Source organism: Oncorhynchus masou, unplaced genomic scaffold (assembly GCF_036934945.1).
Source record: "Oncorhynchus masou masou isolate Uvic2021 unplaced genomic scaffold, UVic_Omas_1.1 unplaced_scaffold_631, whole genome shotgun sequence".
Taxonomy (NCBI): Eukaryota; Metazoa; Chordata; class Actinopteri; order Salmoniformes; family Salmonidae; genus Oncorhynchus; species Oncorhynchus masou.
In genome coordinates this window covers 339,736-363,543 of record NW_027012739.1, presented here as the reverse complement: position 1 = coordinate 363,543, position 23,808 = coordinate 339,736, and the positions used below count along the sequence as shown (strand labels likewise).

General features: G+C 48.8%; 1 protein-coding gene across 1 annotated transcript in view; it reads left to right on the top strand.

Annotated features, from left to right (window-relative positions):
• LOC135536550 (E3 ubiquitin-protein ligase pellino homolog 1-like) overlaps positions 1 to 23,808 on the top strand; it is a 41,031-nt gene that overhangs the window by 5,330 nt on the left and 11,893 nt on the right. The window contains exons 2-6 of the mRNA XM_064962850.1: positions 10,488 to 10,697; positions 11,942 to 12,071; positions 13,342 to 13,443; positions 15,489 to 15,686; positions 16,188 to 16,376. Coding sequence (XP_064818922.1) covers positions 10,609 to 10,697; positions 11,942 to 12,071; positions 13,342 to 13,443; positions 15,489 to 15,686; positions 16,188 to 16,376 — 708 coding nt within the window. The 5' untranslated portion in view covers positions 10,488 to 10,608. The remainder of the gene's footprint in view (positions 1 to 10,487; positions 10,698 to 11,941; positions 12,072 to 13,341; positions 13,444 to 15,488; positions 15,687 to 16,187; positions 16,377 to 23,808) is intronic.

Below are 23,808 nucleotides of genomic sequence, written 5' to 3'. Positions count from 1 at the left end.
TTAGAGTGGAGGGCTGGGAGTAGTAGTTGGGGTTAGAGAGGAGGGCTGGGAGTAGTAGTTGGGGTTAGAGTGGAGGGCTGGGAGTAGTTGGGGTTAGAGAGGAGGGCTGGTAGTTAGGGTTAGAGAGGAGGGCTGGGAGTAGTTCTCTCCTCCCCATATCCCCCAGTCTCTCCTCAATCTCTCTCAGGGGCTGCTGCTGCCAGTACAGGCTGTGCTTTAGGCACAGATTTATGATCAGTCTGCCCCCATCAGGTCAGCCCCCCTCCCTGCTGTTTTCCTGTGCAGAGTGAGTCAAGTGAGCCACACTTTCCTCAAGCTGCTGGTCACTGGAACGGTTGGTTGGTTTCTGGGAAGGTCACACAGTGTGTTTTCTACTGGCAGGAAGTAGTACCTAGGCAGGGTGTGAGTGTGTCCGTGTGGTTTTGAGCGCATGCGATGTGTGTGTGTGCCGTTTGTTGCCTGTCCGCTGTCGGACTGTGTTCACCTCAGTGAATTATTGATGAGCCTGTAACTTGAACGCCTCCCCTCTCCATCTCCCAGTCTCTCCATCTGTCACCAGTCGCCTACATCCCAGCACTGCCTACTGGAGTCAGTACACCTCTCTCTCTCTGTCTCTCTCTCTCTCTCTAGGCCCCTCTCTCCCCTCCTCTCCATCTCCCAGTCTCTCCATCTGTCACCAGTAGCCTACATCCCAGTACTGCCTACTGGAGTCAGTACACCTCTCTCTCTCTCTCTCTCTCTCTCTCTCTCTCTCTCTCTCTCTCTCTAGGCCCCTCTCTCCCCTCCCCTGGGTGTGTTTGATGGGGATTACCTACCTAGTGACAATAATTTACTGTTAATACGGACACACACACACACACACACACAGGGTGGTGGTAGGGTGGGGCTGTATAATCGGTGCCAGGTGGCCTTTGAAGATGGAAGGTGGGGGTCTCTGTACCTAATTACATTGACCTACACTGCGTTGTGTAGTTTTCATGCGTTTCAGGTCCATTACAGCATGTGACTGGGCTGAGTGGATAGAAACATTGCTTTGAATACGAGTTCAGTTAGGCTACAGCCCACGTTTCCATTCTATGGAATACAGTGTCTAAGATTTAAGTCAACCTCTGCCTTTGAGTAGTCCAAAGAAACATGTCTGCTATTGGAAGGCTTTCTCCTGTTTGTCTGATAGGCTATTAAATAGGATTCTGGGAACTTTCAATAAATTCCCTGGTTTTCCAGAAATCCCGTTTCCGGATTTCCTTCTTATTCCCTTCCGATTCCGTGAATCTTCCAACCAGGATTTCTGGAAAACCAGGGAATTTATTGAAAGTACCATGAATTTTGCAACCCTAGTTTTAGATATCTGGAGTGTGTTTTATAAATGTCTGAAAGACATTTGGGAACCAACCACTAGTGAAATTCAACCTCTGTTCAGTGTATTAGACCTTGTGAGAATGTCTAGGTCATTTGACTCCCTCTGTTACTGCTTGGCACTCAGCATTAAGGGGTGAAGGCCCTGTGATAGACTAGTGTCCTGTCCAGGGGGTGTACTGAGGGGATAGACTAGTGTCCTGTCCAGGGGGTGTACTGAGGGGATAGACTAGTGTCCTGTCCAGGGGGTGTACTGAGGGGATAGACTAGTGTCCTGTCCAGGGGGTGTACTGAGGTGATAGACTAGTGTCCTGTCCAGGGGGTGTCGCGCTCTGCACCCATTCAACATAGAAAAAATAAAAACATCAATCTTAGGCTAAACAAAATAACTTACGCTTACAATGATGTTTTGATTCTTGCTTGAAACGTCGCTAAGATTATATTCGGTTGTGATCATTGCAAAATAACTGTTTTGGATGCAGCAGTTGTTAGCTAGAATGCTAACGCTCATTGATATAGGCTGTAGCAAAAGCTAGCCAAAGAGCCATTTTACTGGTTGAATATATATATATATATTTTTACCTTTATTTAACTACGCAAGTCAGTTAAGAACACATTCTTACTTTTAATGACGGCCTAGAAACGGTGGGTTAACTGCCATGTTCAGGGGCAGAACGACAGATTTTCACATTGTCAGCTCGGGGGATCTAATCTTGCAACCTTACAGTTAACTAGTCCAACGCAATAACGACCTACCTCTCTCTCGTTGCACTCCACAAGAAGCCTGCCTGTTACACGAATGCAGTAAGCCAAGGTAAGTTGCTAGCTAGCATTAAACTTATCTTATAAAAAACAATCAATCATAATCACTAGTTAACTACACATGGTTGATGATATTACTAGATATTATCTAGCGTGTCCTGCGTTGCATATAATCTGACTGAGCATACAAGTATCTAAGTATCTGACTGAGCGGTGGTAGGCAGAAGCAGGCGCGTAAACATTCATTCAAACAGCACTTTTGTGCGTTTTGCCAGCAGCTCTTCGTTGTGCGTCAAGCATTGCGCTGTTTATGACTTCAAGCCTATCAACTCCTGAGATGAGGCTGGTGTAACCGAAGGGAAATGGCTAGCTAGTTGGCGCGCGCTAATAGCGTTTCAAACGTCACTCGCTTTGGGGTGGTTATTTCCCTTGCTCTGCATGGGTAACGCTGCTTCGATGGTGGCTATTATCATTGTGTTGCTGGTTCAAGCCCAGGGAGGAGCGAGGAGAGGGACGGAAGCTATACTGTTACACTGGCAATACTAAAGTGCCTATAAGAACATTCAATAGTCAAAGGTTAATGAAATACAAATGGTATAGAGGGAAATAGTCCTATAATAACTACAACCTAAAACTTCTTACCTGGTAATATTGAAGACTCGTTAAAAGGAACCACCAGCTTTCATATGTTCTCATGTTCTGAGCAAGGAACAGAAACGTTAGCTCTCTTACATAGCACATATTGCACTTTTACATTCTCCAATACTTTGTTTTTGCATTATTTAAACCCAATTAAACATGTTTCATTATTTACTTGAGGCTAAATTTATTTTATTGATGTATTATATTAAGTTAAAATAAGTGTTCATTCATTATTACAAATACATTTTTTTTTTAAATCAGCTGATTAATCGGTATCGGCTTTTTTGGTCCTCCAATAATCGGTGTCGGCTTTGAAAAATCATAATCGGTCGACGTCTAATCCTGACATGCAGTACTTTCAGGTTTCTCCGTTTTTAAGAAGTTTGATTCACTCGCTCAGTTGGCTTCCCCTGGTTAGCTAACCTGCAGAAAGAAAAAGGCTTTGAGCTCCCTCCCTACGTTCCCCAGCAACACGCATCCACATACGCACACAGAATACGCACGCTGAGGAAAACATCAAACGCTCACAGGCAGTCCCCCCTCCTCTCAACAGTTTTTTTTTTATCTTTTACATCCAGAACGTCGGCCCGTAGAGGAGGGTTTGACGTCCCGAACGTCGGCCCGTAGAGGAGGGTTTTAGAAAGATGGACAAACATCTAGACCTCAAATCAAATTGTATTTGTTACCCTCCGCATGCCCGGAATACAGCAGGAATACAGCAGGAATACACCTAAACAACATGACACTTTTGGCAACAGACTTTTAGAAACACAGGACACACTCTTCATAGTGATGTTGATTACCTTGTTGATTACCTTGATGCGACCTCTGCTTCATGACCAATAACTGCACTGTATTAAAGTCCCAGCACTGGTAGGATCATTGCTAGTGAATTTCCCCATCGTAAAGTTATCAGTGGATTTATAATAGACGAGGCCTATCTGTGGATGGCGTATGTGTATAGTACAGTAAGAATGTTGTGTTGAAGTGTTCCACAAACAGTCAGCCAAATCCCAGACCACACACACACAACCCTCCGCCTCAGCTCTCGACCATTATTTTATTTAACCTTTATTTAACTAGGCAAGAACAAATTTGCAATTCTTATTTACAATGATGGTCTTCTGGGGAACAGTGGGTTAACTGCCTTGTTCAGGGCCAGAACGACAGATTTTAACCTTGTCAGCTCGGGGATTCGATCTAGCAACCATTCGGTTACTGGCCCAACACTCTAACCACTAGGCTACCTGCTGGTTACTGGCCCAACGCTCTAACCACTAGGCTACCTGCTGGTTACTGGCCCAACACTCTAACCACTAGGCTACCTGCTGGTTACTGGCCCAACACTCTAACCACTAGGCTACCTGCTGGTTACTGGCCCAACGCTCTAACCACTAGGCTACCTGCTGGTTACTGGCCCAACGCTCTAACCACTAGGCTACCTGCTGGTTACTGGCCCAACGCTCTAACCACTAGGCTACCTGCTGGTTACTGGCCCAACGCTCTAACCACTAGGCTACCTGCTGGTTACTGGCCCAACGCTCTAACCACTAGGCTACCTGCTGGTTACTGGCCCAACGCTCTAACCACTAGGCTACCTGCTGGTTACTGGCCCAACACTCTAACCACTAGGCTACCTGCCACCCCAATGCAGGGGGTCAGACGGCCTTCCTGCTCTCCCAGCCAGGCCCCAGTCCAGTGCTCCAGAACCCCATCCCAGACCAGTGCTCCAGAACCCCATCCCATACCAGTGCTCCAGAACCCCATCCCAGACCAGTGCTCCAGAACCCCATCCCAGACCAGTGCTCCAGAACCCCATCCCAGACCAGTGCTCCAGAACCCCATCCCAGACCAGTGCTCCAGAACCCCATCCCAGACCAGTGCTCCAGAACCAAATCCAAATCCCAGGTAGCCTACACACATCCCCTCTCCCTGACTGGAACACGATTTCCCTCCCAAATCCCAGGTAGCCTACACACATCCCCTCTCCCTGTCTGGAACACGATTTCCCTCCCAAATCCCAGGTAGCCTACACACATCCCCTCTCCCTGTCTGGAACACGATTTCCCTCCCAAATCCCAGGTAGCCTACACACATCCCCTCTCCCTGTCTGGAACACGATTTCCCTCCCAAATCCCAGGTAGCCTACACACATCCCCTCTCCCTGTCTGGAACACAATTTCCCTCCCAAATCCCAGGTGACTGAGATATGATTCCTCCTCTTCTCCTTCCCTCTCTTCTGATATTTTACACATCCCTGCTCATCGATTAGATGGGTTACACAGGAAGAATGAGGGAGGGAGGCAACGACGGGGAGTCTGAGCGGGAGGGAAAGAGAAACTTAGTGTCGGTCTCCTTTCCCGAGAGTCCCCTCAGATCGATTACTTGGTCATCAGACTTGTAATCTTCAGCGTGTGCAAACCAATCCTCCTCCTCTGATCCCTCCATGCAACCAACACACTCAGGAGTCCAGACCGGATGCAGGGCGTAAGCAACAACCAACACACTCAGGAGTCCAAACCGGACGCAGAGCGTAAGCAACAACTCCCCTCAACCCCTCCCATCTATCTCTGAACACCATCCAGTCCCATCCTTCAGCTCCCCTCAACCCCTCCCATCTATCTCTGAACACCATCCAGTCCCAGCCTTCAGCTCCCTCAACCCCTCCCATCTATCTCTGAACACCATCCAGTCCCATCCTTCAGCTCCCCTCAACCCCTCCCATCTATCTCTGAACACCATCCAGTCCCATCCTTCAGCTCCCCTCAACCCCTCCCATCTATCTCTGAACACCATCCAGTCCCAGCCTTCAGCTCCCCTCAACCCCACCCATCTATCTCTGAACACCATCCAGTCCCAGCCTTCAGCTCCCCTCAACCCCTCCCATCTATCTCTGAACACCATCCAGTTTTCTATTTGCCTGTGGTGTGATATTTCACCAATGTTCTGAACCTTTCTTTTCTCATAGTTGTTACACATTTTAAATTAAACATCAACATTTTTGCTAAGAGTATTATTGTATTATTGATCGATTGACTATGACTTTTTAAATCACCCAGCAGTGCCGGGGCGGCAGGGTAGCCTAGTGGTTAGAGCGTTGGACTAGTAACCAGAAGGTTGCAAGTTCAAACCCCCGAGCTGACAAGGTACAAATCTGTACCTTGAACAGGCAGTTAACCCACATTCAGTTAACCCACAGTTCCTAGGCCGTCATTGAAAATAAGAATTTGTTCTTAACTAGTTAAATAAAGGTAAAATAAAATAAAAATTTGCAGAGTTGGCTCCAGTTAAATGTTGCAATTCTTCAGGCATTCCTGAACTTGTGACCAAAAACAAGCTACATGGACCGTACCAAAACCAAATATGCAGAACTGCGATGGTTGTACCCCCTATATATATATGAAAACCATGTGCCATGGAATCGGTACATTGAAAATCTCTTCCCAACTATTTTGGAATCATATGGCACAGCTGTCAATTTTTTTGTCCCTAAATGAAAATGGTATACTTTTTTTATTTATCACAATTTTGTTTAACCAATTTTTGGTTTTTAATGTAGAGCCAACAGGCAAGGTCCTTACTTGCTCCCCCTTCCACTTGCCTCTTCCATTTCTGTGGTAATGCTGCAATTAGTTGGTTGTAATTTTGAGTAGAGCAAACATTTCTGTATTTTTGTGTGACAACTCCATTTATGATATAATTTACAAAGATTATACATTTAAAATAATAATAATATATTTTTTTTAAATACATTTTTAGTCAATTAGTATATTTGAGGTTAACCATAATATTTGTTCTGTCTTTTCTGGTGGATTAAACTGGAATTGCAACCGGCTGTCTATGGTTTGTTTTAAAAATAGCAATATTTTAGAGATTGTTTCATTTTTTAATAACCTGAAAGTGAGAGGTTGTAATCTGAATAAATGGGGGAAAACAGCCATTCTTGAACATGGAGTGAGACATTCTTACTAATCTGCTAGAGAAACAGTTCGGATTTAAGGTCTAATGCTTTAATATTTAATAATTTCTGCCCTCCAAATTCATATTCATTATATAAATAGGCCCGTTTTAATTTTGTTTGGCTTGCTGTTCCAAATAAAATGGAATATTTCTGCAAATAGGTAAACTGGTATATGACTAAAGAGTTAATCAGTTTTTCACGAATAGACAGGTATGTTCCTTTCCACGGCAGCAAGAGCTTCTCTATTTTTGCTAACTTCCTATTAAAATGTATTGTAGTGAGCCTCTTTGACTGGAGGCCTAGTGAAGCTTTGATTGGCTAACAAAAACAATCATGTGTGAAGGCGCCTGTCTTTATGGGGTGCATGTCATAAAAATGACTTTTAAAAGTTAGTTTTATTCAATTAAGAATTTGAAATATCGTGGTATATCCTTGTATGCAGCAATGTAACATGGATATTTTCATTTTTAAAATAGGCCTGTAATTTTTACTCACACAAGTAATCAAATACTAATGTCTGTTCAGATATTCAAATATTTCAAAAGCTGTGCCCATCCCCAGCTGCGAGTAAACAACCTAAGGATAGGAGTGTTCTCGCTGAAGGTTGAGAGTTGCACTTAATGGAGGCTGAAGTGCAGAGAGTTGATAGCCATCAACGAGACTGGCTTAACTATAATATATTCCGCTTAGCAGAAAGTTTTGGGATTTGAACCCACTATCCTGCCGTTACAAGTGCCAGGCTCTACCAACTGAGCTGCAGAGGACCCCTGTTACTCATTTAACCAGCCAGCCAATTAGCCAGTCTACAAACCATTTAGACAGCGAGTCAGCTAACCAGCCAGGCCTCCAGTCAGCCAGCAGCACTAAGTGAAAGTAAGATGACTGATACTGACTTAGCTTAGTACTCTCTCTTAGAGGTGCTGCTAGACTGGGTGCCTGAAAGGTTCGCGGACTGACAGGCTGTCTGGTTGGTTGGTTGACTGTGATTGACTGGTTAGCTGGCTGTCTGGCTAGTTTGTTGGCTGTCTGGTTGACTTGCTGGCTGGTTAGCAGGCTGGCTAACTGGCTGGCCTGTTGGATATCCCAGGAGGCAGCTGGTGTTTGCCCAGGAAGCAGGCTGTCTGCTGGGGCCACTGATGTGGTTGTCCTTCCCCATGGAGGTCCTCCACCACACCACGCCTAGTCTGTCTGCTTCCCCATGGAGGTCCTCCACCACACCACGCCTAGTCTGTCTGCTTCCTCATGGAGGTCCTCCACCACACCACGCCTAGTCTGTCTGCTTCCCCATGGAGGGCCTCCACCACACCACGCCTAGTCTGTCTGCTTCCTCATGGAGGTCCTCCACCACACCACCCCTAGTCTGTCTGCTTCCTCATGGAGGTCCTCCACCACACCACGCCTAGTCTGTCTGCTTCCCCATGGAGGTCCTCCACCACACCACGCCTAGTCTGTCTGCTTCCCCATGGAGGGCCTCCACCACACCACGCCTAGTCTGTCTGCTTCCCCATGGAGGGCCTCCACCACACCACGCCTAGTCTGTCTGCTTCCTCATGGAGGTCCTCCACCACACCACGCCTAGTCTGTCTGCTTCCCCATGGAGGGCCTCCACCACACCACGCCTAGTCTGTCTGCTTCCCCATGGAGATCCTCCACCACACCTATTCTGTCTGCTTCCCCATGGAGGTCCTCCACCACACCACGCCTAGTCTGTCTGCTTCCCCATGGAGGTCCTCCACCACGCCTAGTCTGTCTGCTTCCCCATGGAGGGCCTCCACCACACCACCCCTAGTCTGTCTGCTTCCTCATGGAGGTCCTCCACCACACCACGCCTAGTCTGTCTGCTTCCCCATGGAGGTCCTCCACCACACCACGCCTAGTCTGTCTGCTTCCTCATGGAGGTCCTCCACCACACCACGCCTAGTCTGTCTGCTTCCCCATGGAGGTCCTCCACCACACCTAGTCTGTCTGCTTCCTCACCACCATCCCTTCATCTGGAAACACACTGCCTCTCCCTCACTCACTCACACACTCTCACTCACACACTCTCACTCATATATGAAGGGACTTTTCTCTCTCTCACTCACACACTCTCACTCATATATGAAGGGACTTTTCTCTCTCTCTCATGAAATTACTTTTCTCCACTGAGCTGATAACCTAAAAGTTCATTGAGATTCAGACACTTCCTAAAAGAGGATGTTTGGACTCCTGTCATCAGATTTTGGGTGAGACCTTTGAGTTGAGTAGCTCCGACCCCTGAGCCTTAGGCTGCCCCACATCAGGGGTTCACCAGTGTTTATGTTGATGTGGGCACGAGTGTTATTTTTGGGGGGGGGGGACTGTTTCCATCAGGAGGGTGTCGTTGAAGACTTGGGGTGAGCGGGATCAACAACCTCTGCATCATCAAGACAGTTGCTTTGTGAGAAGGTGTTAACAGTCAGCCATCTCCGTTGGAAGTTCTCCATTAGTGTTTTTGTGGTTAGTGTGGTGGGGAGTAACATTATTTTAACTTGATGTGAGTTGAGGCCTTCGCTTTTTGCAAATGATGCCTTGGCAGCTGAGAGGTATGAAATAGGTTGTGTGTGAATCTGTTTCCAGGAAACTGGCCTGATCTATTCCATTTGTGAATCACCTCAACTCCCATGTGAAGCGACTTCGTCAGCGCAGTTCTCACAAGCGTCCCGATCAACAGCCAGTCCAGTGTGCATTCTGAACACTCAAAAGTGTGGTTGAAGAATAGCACACCTTTCCCTTTCCTTGAACTGTTGAAGGACGGGACTCGACCTGCGTGCCAAACAGGACACAGGCAAATTGTTGGTGTTGTTTTTAGGGGGGGGGGGACTGCCTGGCTGCACAAAGGCACTGTTGTCTGAGGAAGTGAGGTCACTGTGGAAGCCCTGGGTCGTATTCATTAGGGGAAACGGTAGCAAAACTTTTGCAACTTGAAACTTTAAGCACCCCTTGTTTTTCTGCCGAGCGCATTTGGTGACCGCGTGGGGGAGTGACCGCGTGGGGGAGTTTGGTGACCGTGGGTGGGGGGGTGGGGGGTTTGGTGACCGCGTGGGGAGTTTGGTGACCGTGGGTGGGGGGGGGGGGTTTGGTGACCGCGTGGGGGAGTATAAACCTATCCTAAGGGGATACACAGACACACAGCAGCAACCATTTCAACCCCAGACCATATAACACACACACACGTGTGGGTGTAGTTATCCTGTAATGCAGGTGGCACCAGCCAGAGACCGTTGTTTGGTTAGCGGTGCTTCTGTAGCCCTCATGAGATTGCAGAGTTTTCTAAGCAAATGGCCACTGGATTGATGCAAATAATCATGGTATCATTCTGCCAGGTAGGTAGCAGATAGGCTGCTTTGTAGTTAACATTAAATTGAGAAGGTTTTTGGGAAAGCCTTTTCATCTACCGGCAGATGGTTATCATTAGCATCATCGCTAACGGCTACACTAAGTGTAGACGAGACATAAGAGCACCACAACACAGACAGGCCCTTTCAGGAAGATGAAAGATAATGCTATTGGAGTATTGTTTCATTCGGGTTTAATGTCTGGATTCCACGCTTGGCGCAACGCAGATATTTTTTTTCTAGGGCCATATTTGTGTGTGTCTTAATGGGTGTGTGGTGGTGTAACTGTCAGTGACTTCCTGTTCAGTGTAAGGTGAGACCTGAGAGATCAGGTGACTTCCTGATGTTGTGAGCTGTGTTGTCCACGTGTGACTGACCTCACGCGCTCTCTCTCTCTTATCTCTATCTAGGGTTGCAGCGGCGACAACCAACAGGCACATGCAGGATGAGGAGGCGGAGCTGAAGCTCAGCTGACCCCACCCATTTAGTGTGAGCTCCCTCCTACCCTCACCCAGCCAGCCAGCCGGGCCCATGTTCTCTCCAGAGCAGGAAAATATCTCCCCCTCCTCCACCTCGTCCTCCAAAGTGCCAGTGAAATATGGAGAGCTCATGGTGCTGGGGTAAGGAGCCAACCACATTATAACACTTCACCACTTAGTTACCAACTCAGATGCTTATGGCTGTTCCTCTATATTGATGATAGTAACTCAGATCGCTCTGGATAAGAGCGTCTGCCAAATGACTTAAATGTAAATGTAATGTAAATGTAGATACTTATGGCTGTTCCTCTATGTTGAGGAAAATAATTGATGATTATAACACTAGTGTTGGTCTCCAGGGAGATGATTATAACACTCGTGTTGGTCTCCAGGGAGATGATTATAACACTAGTGTTGGTCTCCAGGGAGATGATTATAACACTCGTGTTGGTCTCCAGGGAGATGATTATAACACTAGTGTTGGTCTCCAGGGAGATGATTATAACACTAGTGTTGGTCTCCAGGGAGATGATTATAACACTAGTGTTGGTCTCCAGGGAGATGATTATAACACTAGTGTTGGTCTCCAGGGAGATGATTATAACACTAGTGTTGGTCTCCAGGGAGATGATTATAACACTAGTGTTGGTCTCCAGGGAGATGATTATAACACTAGTGTTGGTCTCCAGGGAGATGATTATAACAGTAATGATTATCATCGTAGTGTTGGTCTCCAGGGAGATGATTATAACAGTAGTGTTGGTCTCCAGGGAGATGATTATAACACTAGTGTTGGTCTCCAGGGAGATGATTATAACAGTAGTGTTGGTCTCCAGGGAGATGATTATCACACTAGTGTTGGTCTCCAGGGAGATGATTATAACAGTAGTGTTGGTCTCCAGGGAGATGATTATCACAGTAGTGTTGGTCTCCAGGGAGATGATTATAACAGTAGTGTTGGTCTCCAGGGAGATGATTATAACACTAGTGTTGGTCTCCAGGGAGATGATTATAACACTAGTGTTGGTCTCCAGGGAGATGATTATAACACTAGTGTTGGTCTCCAGGGAGATGATTATAACAGTAGTGTTGGTCCTGGTCTCCAATGGAAAACAGTGATGAGATATCAGCACAGCTGGATCACACACACTCATAGCTTAAACCTATCTTTAAATCTAGCCTTTGTACTCATGGGGACCTGGGAAATACTTTTGGGGATTTCCAGTACCCACAAAGATAGTAATACACACACACACACACACACACACAATGCAGGCGTGTATGTGAACTCACAGCAACTCCCCCTGCCTGCTCTAGGAACACTTCTTGCTTCCAACATGGCATCCTATCCCCTTGTTTATCTCTCTGTCTGTCTCTCTCTTTAGGTACAATGGCTCTCTACCCAACGGTGATCGAGGCAGGAGGAAAAGCCGCTTCAGTCTGTCTAAGAGACCCAAGGCTAATGGGGTCAAACCCAGCACAGTGCACGCTGCCTGCACCGCACAGGCAGCTAAGGTAAGACACACACACCCCTACCAGTATCTCTTGTCGTGATTTGTGTTTTGTCTTATATTTGTATTTTTAATCCCAGCACCCTGTCCCTGCAGGAGGCCTTTCTACCCTGTCCCTGCAGGAGGCCTTTCTACCCTGTCCCTGCAGGAGGCCTTTCTACCCTGTCCCTGCAGGAGGCCTTTCTACCCTGTCCCTGCAGGAGGCCTTTCTACCCTGTCCCTGCAGGAGGCCTTTCTACCCTGTCCCTGCAGGAGGCCCTTTTACCCTGTCCCTGCAGGAGGCCCTTTTACCCTGTCCCTGCAGGAGGCCCTTTTACCCTGTCCCTGCAGGAGGCCCTTTTACCCTGTCCCTGCAGGAGGCCCTTTTACCCTGTCCCTGCAGGAGGCCCTTTTACCCTGTCCCTGCAGGAGGCCCTTTTACCCTGTCCCTGCAGGAGGCCCTTTTACCCTGTCCCTGCGGGAGGCCCTTTTACCCTGTCCTTGCGGGAGGCCCTTTTACCCTGTCCCTGCGGGAGGCCCTTTTACCCTGTCCCTGCAGGAGGCCCTTTTACCCTGTCCTTGCGGGAGGCCCTTTTACCCTGTCCTTGCGGGAGGCCCTTTTACCCTGTCCCTGCAGGAGGCCCTTTTACCCTGTCCCTGCAGGAGGCCCTTTTACCCTGTCCCTGCAGGAGGCCCTTTTACCCTGTCCCTGCAGGAGGCCTTTTGTCCTTTGGTAGGCCATCGTTGTATATAAGATTTTTTTCTTAACTGACTTGACTAGTTAAATAAAGGTAAAAAATAAAATTGTAATTCAATTAAAAACCTACACACAACACCATAACACTACTGCCTTGGTTAACAGTGGAAGTATGTGAACCATGCCTTTACGAACACACAGAACACACTGGCTGTTTACGGCAGAGTTAAGTGTGAACTGTCCAATGAAGGGCAGCAGAGTGTTGTCCTACAAAGTGTGTGTGTGTGTGTTTCCTTGGAAACATGTCTGTTTCCATCCTCTTAAGTCTTTAAACAGGCCTGTTAAACTACGAGGCTGGGATTGTTGGGGACCATTTGGATGTGTGTGTGTGTGTGTGTGTGTGTGTGTGTGTGTGTGTGTGTGTGTGAGACGTTTAGAACGCTACTTAGCAGATAGAAATATAACAAAAAGAGCTGAGGACAGAACCTTCTCTGTTCAACATTTCTACACTGATCGTTCCTCATTTCTCCATCCCTCCCCCATCTTTCCCTGTCCCCCCTCCCGTCCTCCCTCCCTCTGTCCCTCCCCCCCTCTCCAGGCTATCAGCAACAAGGACCAACACAGCATCTCCTACACGTTATCCAGAGGTCAGACGGTGGTGGTGGAATATACTCATGATAACAACACAGACATGTTCCAGGTAACGACAAACTCATCCTTCTGGGCCCAGTTGCAGAAAACATCCTTAAGGACATTTTCTCTTAAACTTTCCTACACTTTTAAGTCAGTTGCGCAAAAATACATTTTAAGGCAAATTTTCCCCTTAAATGAAGTGAAAAGGTTTCGGGTGTCCGTGAGGTCTCTTTCTAAGTGCTTCATTCAGTATGGATATCAATGTAAACAGCGTTTTGTGGAGGGGACTGTTGCATTCATCTGTTCACCAGCACATTTTCAACTTAGTAGTGTTTCTGTTGTCTATACAAAATACTCAGATATCAGTTAAATTAGCCTACCTTTAAAAGCATAGACATATAGTCGTATCAAGTGTAGCGTGTTATTTAGTCTGGATCATCAGGGTAAAGCACATCTGGAACGTTCTGTCTTCTGGGCTCCTTTCTGTTCTAAACAATACGTCTGACCCCAGATCATCCCATGTTGGAGAGGGGATGGGAGGGACCCTGTTAGGGCAGATCTGAGATATTACACTGCTTTGGTACTCTTCACTCTACATGGTTCTGTTGCTTTATGTTCATAACTACCATATATTTTGAACATTTAGGCAGTTAGGTAAAAAGGGCATTTGGCATGTCACTGTGATGTGCGCTCGCCGTGATGTCAGACTCTGGTGCTGCGGTCCAGATTTAAATATGCTAAACCATCAACGATGGCTGTCACACATCGATAGACGATAAAATCTTAAAGTCACCAACCCTAATGTAGTGCACATCTTTTAACCAGGGGCCATAGGGCTCTGTAGTGCACCCGTTCCCTAAGTAGTGTACTTCTTTCAACCAGGGGCCATAGGGCTCTGTAGTGCACCCTATTCCCTAAGTAGTGTACTTCTTTCAACCAGGGGCCATAGGGCTCTGTAGTGCACCCTATTCCCTAAGTAGTGTACTTCTTTCAACCAGGGGCCATAGGGCTCTGTAGTGCACCCTATTCCCTAAGTAGTGTACTTCTTTCAACCAGGGGCCATAGGGCTCTGTAGTGCACCCTATTCCCTAAGTAGTGCACTTCTTTCAACCAGGGGCCATAGGACTATTAGGGAATAGGGCGCCATTTGGGACCTATCCATATTCTTATATATTTATGTGAATGTATTGGCTTGTGTTTGTACTTTTCAAATGTGTTGTGTGTTAACTAGTTACAGTATTAAGTTAGTAAGTATTGAGTCAGAATAACCCATTGGGCAGGAGCCTGTTTCTGTGAGGTAGAAGTAAACCCCCTTGATAAGACATGAGTTATGAGCATAAATAACATATTACCTGTTTTCAATGGAATTAGTTTTAAATCTACCTGTGCAGTCGATGTCTCCTAAACACATTTACGTCCTCTGTCTTTCTCTCTCCCCATTTCTCTCCCTCTCTCTGTCTGTCAACCTACTTGTAACATATTGTCTTTCTCTCTCCCCATTTCTCTCCCTCTCTCTGTCTGCCTCCCACATAAAGTCAACCTACTTGTAACATATTGTCTTTCTCTCTCCCCATTTCTCTCCCTCTCTCTGTCTGCCTCCCACATAAAGTCAACCTACTTGTAACATATTGTCTTTCTCTCTCCCCATTTCTCTCCCTCTCTCTGTCTGCCTCCCACATAAAGTCAACCTACTTGTAACATATTGTCTTTCTCTCTCCCCATTTCTCTCCCTCTCTCTGTCTGCCTCCCACATAAAGTCAACCTACTTGTAACATATTGTCTTTCTCTCTCCCCATTTCTCTCCCTTTCTCTGTCTGTCTCCCACATAAAGTCAACCTACTTGTAACATATTGTCTTTCTCTCCCCCCATTTCTCTCCCTCTCTCTGTCTGCCTCCCACATAAAGTCAACCTACTTGTAACATATTGTCTTTCTCTCTCCCCATTTCTCTCCCTCTCTCTGTCTGCCTCCCACATAAAGTCAACCTACTTGTAACATATTGTCTTTCTCTCTCCCCATTTCTCTCCCTCTCTCTGTCTGCCTCCCACATAAAGTCAACCTACTTGTAACATAGTCTTTTCTCTCCCACCGTTCCCCTCCCTCCTCCGGTCAGATTGGTCGTTCCACAGAGAGCCCTATAGACTTTGTGGTCACCGACACGGTGGCAGGGAGCCAGAGTAACTCAGACACCCAGTCGGTCCAGAGCACCATCTCTCGCTTCGCCTGCCGTGTCATGTGTCAGAGGACGCCCCCCTACACCGCACGCATCTACGCTGCCGGCTTCGACAGCTCCAAGAACATCTTCCTAGGGGTGTGTGGGTCGGGGTGTGTGGGTCGGGGGGAGGGGTGTGTGGGTCGGGGGGAGGGGTGTGTGGGTCGGGGTGTGTGGGTCGGGGGGGGGGGTGTGGGTCGGGGGGCGGGGTGTGTGGGGAGGGGAGAGGTGTGTGTGTGTGTGGGATGAGGGGAGGAGAGGTGTGTGTGTGTGTGTGTGTGTGTGGGATGGGGGGAGGAGAGGTGTGTGTGTGTGTGGGATGGGGGGAGGAGAGGTGTGTGTGTGTGTGTGTGGGATGGGGGGAGGAGAGGTGTGTGTGGGATGGGGGGAGGAGAGGTGTGTGTGTGTGGGACGGGGGGAGACCAGGTGTGTGTGTGTCACTAAAATGAAAATGGGGGGATTTTCACCTCCCTCTTTGATTTGTTAAAATGTTCAGAAAGGTACATGCATATACCACACAGTACAGTAAATCTTGACACTATAAAGAAAATTAACAATTTACTTTCTATTTCCCTCTCTAAACCCCCCCGCCCCCGTCAGGAGAAGGCAGCTAAATGGAAGACGTGTGACGGTCAGATGGACGGGCTGACCACCAACGGCGTGCTGGTGATGCACCCTCGCCACGGCTTCACGGAGGATTCCAAACCGGGCGTCTGGAGAGAGATCTCTGTCTGCGGTAGCGTCTTCACCCTCCGAGAGACCCGCTCCGCTCAGCAGCGGGGCAAGATGGTGAGACACACACACAGGGCAAGATGGTGAGACACACACACACACACACACACACACACACAGGGAAAGATGGTGAGACACACACACACAGGGCAAGATGGAGAGAGACACACACACAGGGCAAGATGGTGAGACACACACACATGGCAAGATGGAGAGACACACACACACACACACACAGGGAAAGATGGTGAGACACACACACACAGGGCAAGATGGTGAGACACTACACACACAGGGCAAGATGGAGAGAGACACACACACAGGGCAAGATGGTGAGACACACACACATGGCAAGATGGAGAGACACACACACACACACACACACACAGGGAAAGATGGTGAGACACACACACACAGGGAAAGATGGTGAGAGACACACACACAGGGCAAGATGGTGAGACACACACACAGGGCAAGATGGTGAGACACACACACAGGGCAAGATGGTGAGACACACACACACACACAGGGCAAGATGGAGAGAGACACACACACACAGGGCAAGATGGAGAGAGACACACACACAGGGCAAGATGAGAGAGAGAGACACACACACACAGGGCAAGATGGAGAGAGACACACACAGGGCAAGATGGAGAGAGACACACACAGGGCAAGATGGAGAGAGACACACACACAGGGCAAGATGGAGAGAGACACACACAGGGCAAGATGGAGAGAGACACACACACAGGGCAAGATGGAGAGAGACACACACACAGGGCAAGATGAGAGAGAGAGACACACACAGGGCAAGATGGAGAGAGACACACACACAGGGCAAGATGGAGAGAGACACACACACAGGGCAAGATGGAGAGAGAGACACACACACACACACAGGGCAAGATGGAGAGAGACACACACACACAGGGCAAGATGGAGAGAGACACACACACACAGGGCAAGATGGAGAGACACACACACAGGGCAAGATGGAGAGAGACACACACAGGGCAAGATGGAGAGAGACACACACAGGGCAAGATGGTGAGAGAGACACACAGGGCAAGATGGAGAGAGACACACACACAGGGCAAGATGGAGAGAGACACACACACACAGGGCAAGATGGAGAGACACACACACAGGGCAAGATGGAGAGAGACACACACAGGGCAAGATGGTGAGAGACACACACACACAGGGCAAGATGGAGAGACACACACACAGGGCAAGATGGAGAGACACACACACAGGGCAAGATGGTGAGAGACACACACACACAGGGCAAGATGGAGAGGGGTAACGTGAAAACACATTCTACTCTGAAGAGAGAGGGATAGAGAGAGAATGAGAGTGAGAGAGAAATGATTCCACAAGCATTTTTTTTCACTACTTGTTTGCAATTCCAAATGGCAGCGCAGGTCTTTATCAAGCATCATCCCACCTCTCCTCTTTCACCTCTCTTCCTCCCCTTCTCTCATCCCTCTCTTCATGTCTCCCGATGCAGCAACAAATGAACGAGTACATTATGTGGAGCTTTCAATAGTGAAGAGTTAACCATGTGTGCTCCAGCATTAAAGAACCCACTTCCTATTTCACAGCTGATTGGATGTTTTAGATACTGGGCGGGCACCAATAGAAACATCTTCATATTTATCTGTCTTAAAAGGAAATCTAAAAAGGCATTAAATTAGATTTGTGTCCTTTCCGATCTACTCAACCTATATTTCCAAATGAATAAAAATGAAGATGTATTGATTGTGTGTCTTCACAGCCCAGAGCTCATACTTGGTGGAAGCACCGTTTTACAGTCTCTACAGCTGTTAATCATTCTGAATAAGATTCTACCGAGCTTGAACAACTCTTAGCCCACATGAAAGTAAGGCCCGAGGGAGTGTGGTATATGACCAATATACCACGGCTAAGGGCTGTTCTTAGACACAAAGCAACGCGGCAGAAAGAGAAAAATGTAGCTCCGGTCTTGTAGTTTTGAACGGGTTGGGCGAGAGACGAGCGGTTTCCTGTATTGCAAAGGTGCAACCACAGAGACACAGACATGCTCTGTGTGTTTCTATGGCAGTGGCTCTGGTATAGCTAAGCCCAGAGCCATACAGTACCAGGGGCTCTGGTATAGCTAAGCCCAGAGCCATACAATACCAGGGGCTCTGGTATAGCTAAGCCCAGACCCATACAGTACCAGAGGTTCTGGTATAGCTAAGCCCAGAGCCATACAGTACCAGAAGTTCTGGTATAGCTAAGCCCAGACCCATACAGTACCAGAGGTTCTGGTATAGCTAAGCCCAGAGCCATACAGTACCAGGGGCTCTGGTATAGCTAAGCCTAGAGCCATACAGTACCAGAGGTTCTGGTATAGCTAAGCCCAGAGCCATACAGTACCAGAGGTTCTGGTATAGCTAAGCCCAGAGCCATACAGTACCAGAGGTTCTGGTATAGCTAAGCCCAGAGCCATACAGTACCAGAGGTTCTGGTATAGCTAAGCCCAGACCCATACAGTACCAGAGGTTCTGGTATAGCTAAGCCCAGAGCCATACAGTACCAGAGGCTCTGGTATAGCTAAGCCCAGACCCATACAGTACCAGAGGTTCTGGTATAGCTAAGCCCAGAGCCATACAGTACCAGAGGTTCTGGTATAGCTAAGCCCAGACCCATACAGTACCAGAGGTTCTGGTATAGCTAAGCCCAGAGCCATACAGTACCAGAGGCTCTGGTATAGCTAAGCCCAGACCCATACAGTACCAGAGGTTCTGGTATAGCTAAGCCCAGACCCATACAGTACCAGAGGTTCTGGTATAGCTAAGCCCAGACCCATACAGTACCAGAGGTTCTGGTATAGCTAAGCCCAGACCCATACAGTACCAGAGGCTCTGGTATAGCTAAGCCCAGAGCCATACAGTACCAGAGGTTCTGGTATAGCTAAGCCCAGACCCATACAGTACCAGAGGTTCTGGTATAGCTAAGCCCAGAGCCATACAGTACCAGAGGCTCTGGTATAGCTAAGCCCAGACCCATACAGTACCAGAGGTTCTGGTATAGCTAAGCCCAGACCCATACAGTACCAGAGGTTCTGGTATAGCTAAGCCCAGACCCATACAGTACCAGAGGTTCTGGTATAGCTAAGCCCAGAGCCATACAGTACCAGAGGCTCTGTTATAGCTAAGCCCAGAGCCATACAGTACCCGAGGTTTTGGTATAGCTAAGCCCAGAGCCATACAGTACCAGAGGCTCTGTTATAGCTAAGCCCAGAGCCATACAGTACCAGAAGTTCTGGTATAGCTAAGCCCAGACCCATACAGTACCAGAGGTTCTGGTATAGCTACGCCCAGAGCCATACAGTACCAGAGGTTCTGGTATAGCTACGCCCAGAGCCATACAGTACCAGAGGTTCTGGTATAGCTACGCCCAGAGCCATACAGTACCAGAGGTTCTGGTATAGCTAAGCCCAGAGCCATACAGTACCAGAGGTTCTGGTATAGCTAATCCCAGACCCATACAGTACCAGAGGTTCTGGTATAGCTAAGCCCAGAGCCATACAGTACCAGAGGCTCTGGTATAGCCAAGCCCAGAGCCATACAGTACCAGAGGTTCTGGTATAGCTAAGCCCAGACCCATACAGTACCAGAGGTTCTGGTATAGCTAAGCCCAGACCCATACATTTACATACATTTACATTTAAGTCATTTAGCAGACGCTCTTATCCAGAGCGACTTACAAATTGGTGAATTCACCTTCTGACATCCAGTGGAACAGCCACTTCACAATAGTGCATCTAAATCATTAAGGGGGAGGGGGGGAGAAGGATTACTTATCCTATCCTAGGTATTCCTTGAAGAGGTGGGGTTTCAGGTGTCTCCGGAAGGTGGTGATTGACTCCGCTGTCCTGGCTTCGTGAGGGAGTTTGTTCCACCATTGGGGGGCCAGAGCAGCGAACAGTTTTGACTGGGCTGAGCGGGAACTGTACTTCCTCAGTGGTAGGGAGGCGAGCAGGCCAGAGGTGGATGAACGCAGTGCCCTTGCTTGGGTGTAGGGCCTGATCAGAGCCTGGAGGTACTGCGGTGCCGTTCCCCTCACAGCTCCGTAGGCAAGCACCATGGTCTTGTAGCGGATGCGAGCTTCAACTGGAAGCCAGTGGAGAGAGCGGAGGAGCGGGGTGACGTGAGAGAACTTGGGAAGGTTGAACACCAGACGGGCTGCGGCGTTCTGGATGAGTTGTAGGGGTTTAATGGCACAGGCAGGGAGCCCAGCGAACAGCGAGTTGCAGTAATCCAGACGGGAGATGACAAGTGCCTGGATTAGGACCTGCGCCGCTTCCTGTGTGAGGCAGGGTCGTACTCTGCGGATGTTGTAGAGCATGAACCTACAGGAACGGGCCACCGCCATGATGTTGGTTGAGAACGACAGGGTGTTGTCCAGGATCACGCCAAGGTTCTTAGCGCTCTGGGAGGAGGACACAATGGAGTTGTCAACCGTGATGGCGAGATCATGGAACGGGCAGTCCTTCCCCGGGAGGAAGAGCAGCTCCGTCTTGCCGAGGTTCAGCTTGAGGTGGTGATCCGTCATCCACACTGATATGTCTGCCAGACATGCAGAGATGCGATTCGCCACCTGGTCATCAGAAGGGGAAAGGAGAAGATTAATTGTGTGTCGTCTGCATAGCAATGATAGGAGAGACCATGTAAGGTTATGACAGAGCCAAGTGACTTGGTGTATAGCGAGAATAGGAGAGGGCCTAGAACAGAGCCCTGGGGGACACCAGTGGTGAGGGCGCGTGGCGGGAGACAGATTCTCGCCACGCCACCTGGTAGGAGCGACCTGTCAGGTAGGACGCAATCCAAGCGTGGGCCGCGCCGGAGATGCCCAACTCGGAGAGGGTGGAGAGGAGGATCTGATGGTTCACAGTATCGAAGGCAGCCGATAGGTCTAGAAGGATGAGAGCAGAGGAGAGAGAGTTAGCTTTAGCAGTGCGGAGCGCCTCCGTGATACAGAGAAGAGCAGTCTCAGTTGAATGACTAGTCTTGAAACCTGACTGATTTGGATCAAGAAGGTCATTCTGAGAGAGATAGCGGGAGAGCTGGCCAAGGACGGCACGTTCAAGAGTTTTAGAGAGAAAAGAAAGAAGGGATACTGGTCTGTAGTTGTTGACATCGGAGGGATCGAGTGTAGGTTTTTTTCAGAAGGGGTGCAACTCTCGCTCTCTTGAAGACGGAAGGGACGTAGCCAGCGGTCAGGGATGAGTTGATGAGCGAGGTGAGGTAAGGGAGAAGGTCTCCGGAAATGGTCTGGAGAAGAGAGGAGGGGATAGGGTCAAGCGGGCAGGTCGTTGGGCGGCCGGCCGTCACAAGAAGCGAGATTTCATCTGGAGAGAGAGGGGAGAAAGAGGTCAGAGCACAGGGTAGGGCAGTGTGAGCAGAACCAGCGGTGTCGTTTGACTTAGCAAACGAGGATCGGATGTCGTCGACCTTCTTTTCAAAATGGTTGACGAAGTCATCTGCAGAGAGGGAGGAGGGGGGGAGGGGGAGGAGGATTCAGGAGGGAGGAGAAGGTGGCAAAGAGCTTCCTAGGGTTAGAGGCAGATGCTTGGAATTTAGAGTGGTAGAAAGTGGCTTTAGCAGCAGAGACAGAGGAGGAAAATGTAGAGAGGAGGGAGTGAAAGGATGCCAGGTCCGCAGGGAGGGCGAGTTCTCCTCCATTTCCGCTCGGCTGCCCGGAGCTCTGTTCTGTGAGCTCGCAATGAGTCGTCGAGCCACGGAGCGGGAGGGGAGGACCGAGCCGGCCTGGAGGATAGGGGACATAGAGAGTCAAAGGATGCAGAAAGGGAAGAGAGGAGGGTTGAGGAGGCAGAATCAGGAGATAGGTTGGAGAAGGTATGAGCAGAGGGAAGAGATGATAGGATGGAAGAGGAGAGAGTAGCGGGGGAGAGAGAGCGAAGGTTGGGACGGCGCGATACCATCCGAGTAGGGGCAGTGTGGGAAGTGTTGGATGAGAGCGAGAGGGAAAAGGATACAAGGTAGTGGTCGGAGACTTGGAGGGGAGTTGCAATGAGGTTAGTGGAAGAACAGCATCTAGTAAAGATGAGGTCGAGCGTACCAGAGGTTCTGGTATAGCTAAGCCCAGAGCCATACAGTACCAGAGGTTCTGGTATAGCTAAGCCCAGACCCATACAGTACCCGAGGTTCTGGTATAGCTAAGCCCAGAGCCATACAGTACCAGAGGTTCTGGTATAGCTAAGCCCAGAGCCATACAGTACCAGAGGTTCTGGTATAGCTAAGCCCAGAGCCATACAGTACCAGAGGCTCTGGTATAGCTAAGCCCAGACCCATACAGTACCAGAGGTTCTGGTATAGCTAAGCCCAGACCCATACAGTACCAGAGGTTCTGGTATAGCTAAGCCCAGACCCATACAGTACCAGAGGTTCTGGTATAGCTAAGCCCAGAGCCATACAGTACCAGAGGTTCTGGTATAGCTAAGCCCAGAGCCATACAATACCAGAGGTTCTGGTATAGCTAAGCCCAGAGCCATACAGTACCAGAGGTTCTGGTATAGGTAAGCCCAGAGCCATACAGTACCAGGGGCTCTGGTATAGCTAAGCCCAGAGCCATACAGTACCAGGGGCTCTGGTATAGCTAAGCCCAGAGCCATACAGTACCAGAGGTTCTGGTATAGCTAAGCCCAGAGCCATACAGTACCAGGGGCTCTGGTATAGCTAAGCCTAGAGCCATACAGTACCAGAGGTTCTGGTATAGCTAAGCCCAGAGCCATACAGTACCAGAGGTTCTGGTATAGCTAAGCCCAGACCCATACAGTACCAGAGGTTCTGGTATAGCTAAGCCCAGAGCCATACAGTACCAGAGGTTCTGGTATAGCTAAGCCCAGAGCCATACAGTACCAGAGGTTCTGGTATAGCTAAGCCCAGAGCCATACATTAAGAAATAAATGACTCTGGCTAAATCTAATCAGACTCGTCTGTGCTAACAGTTTTCACAGACAAAGTAAAATTATACAAATGACTTTTGCTCCTGATGAACAAATTCCTATTTTCAATGACGGCCTAGGAACAGTGGGGCCTGTTCAGGGGCAGAACGACAAATTTGAACCTTGTCAGCGCGGGGGTTTGAACTTGCAACCTTGCGGTTTCTATTCCAATGCTCTAACCACTAGGCCACCCTGCCGTCCCTACGCTCTAACCACTAGGCTACCCTGCCTCCCTACACTCTAACCACTAGGCCACCCTGCCGTCCCTACACTCTAACCACTAGGCCATCCTGCCGTCCCTACACTCTAACCACTAGGCCACCCTGCCGTCCCTACGCTCTAACCACTAGGCTACCCTGCCGTCCCTACGCTCTAACCACTAGGCCACCATGCCGTCTCTACGCTCTAACCACTAGGCTACCCTGCCGTCCCTACGCTCTAACCACTAGGCTACCCTGCCGTCCCTACGTCTAACCACTAGGCCACCCTGCC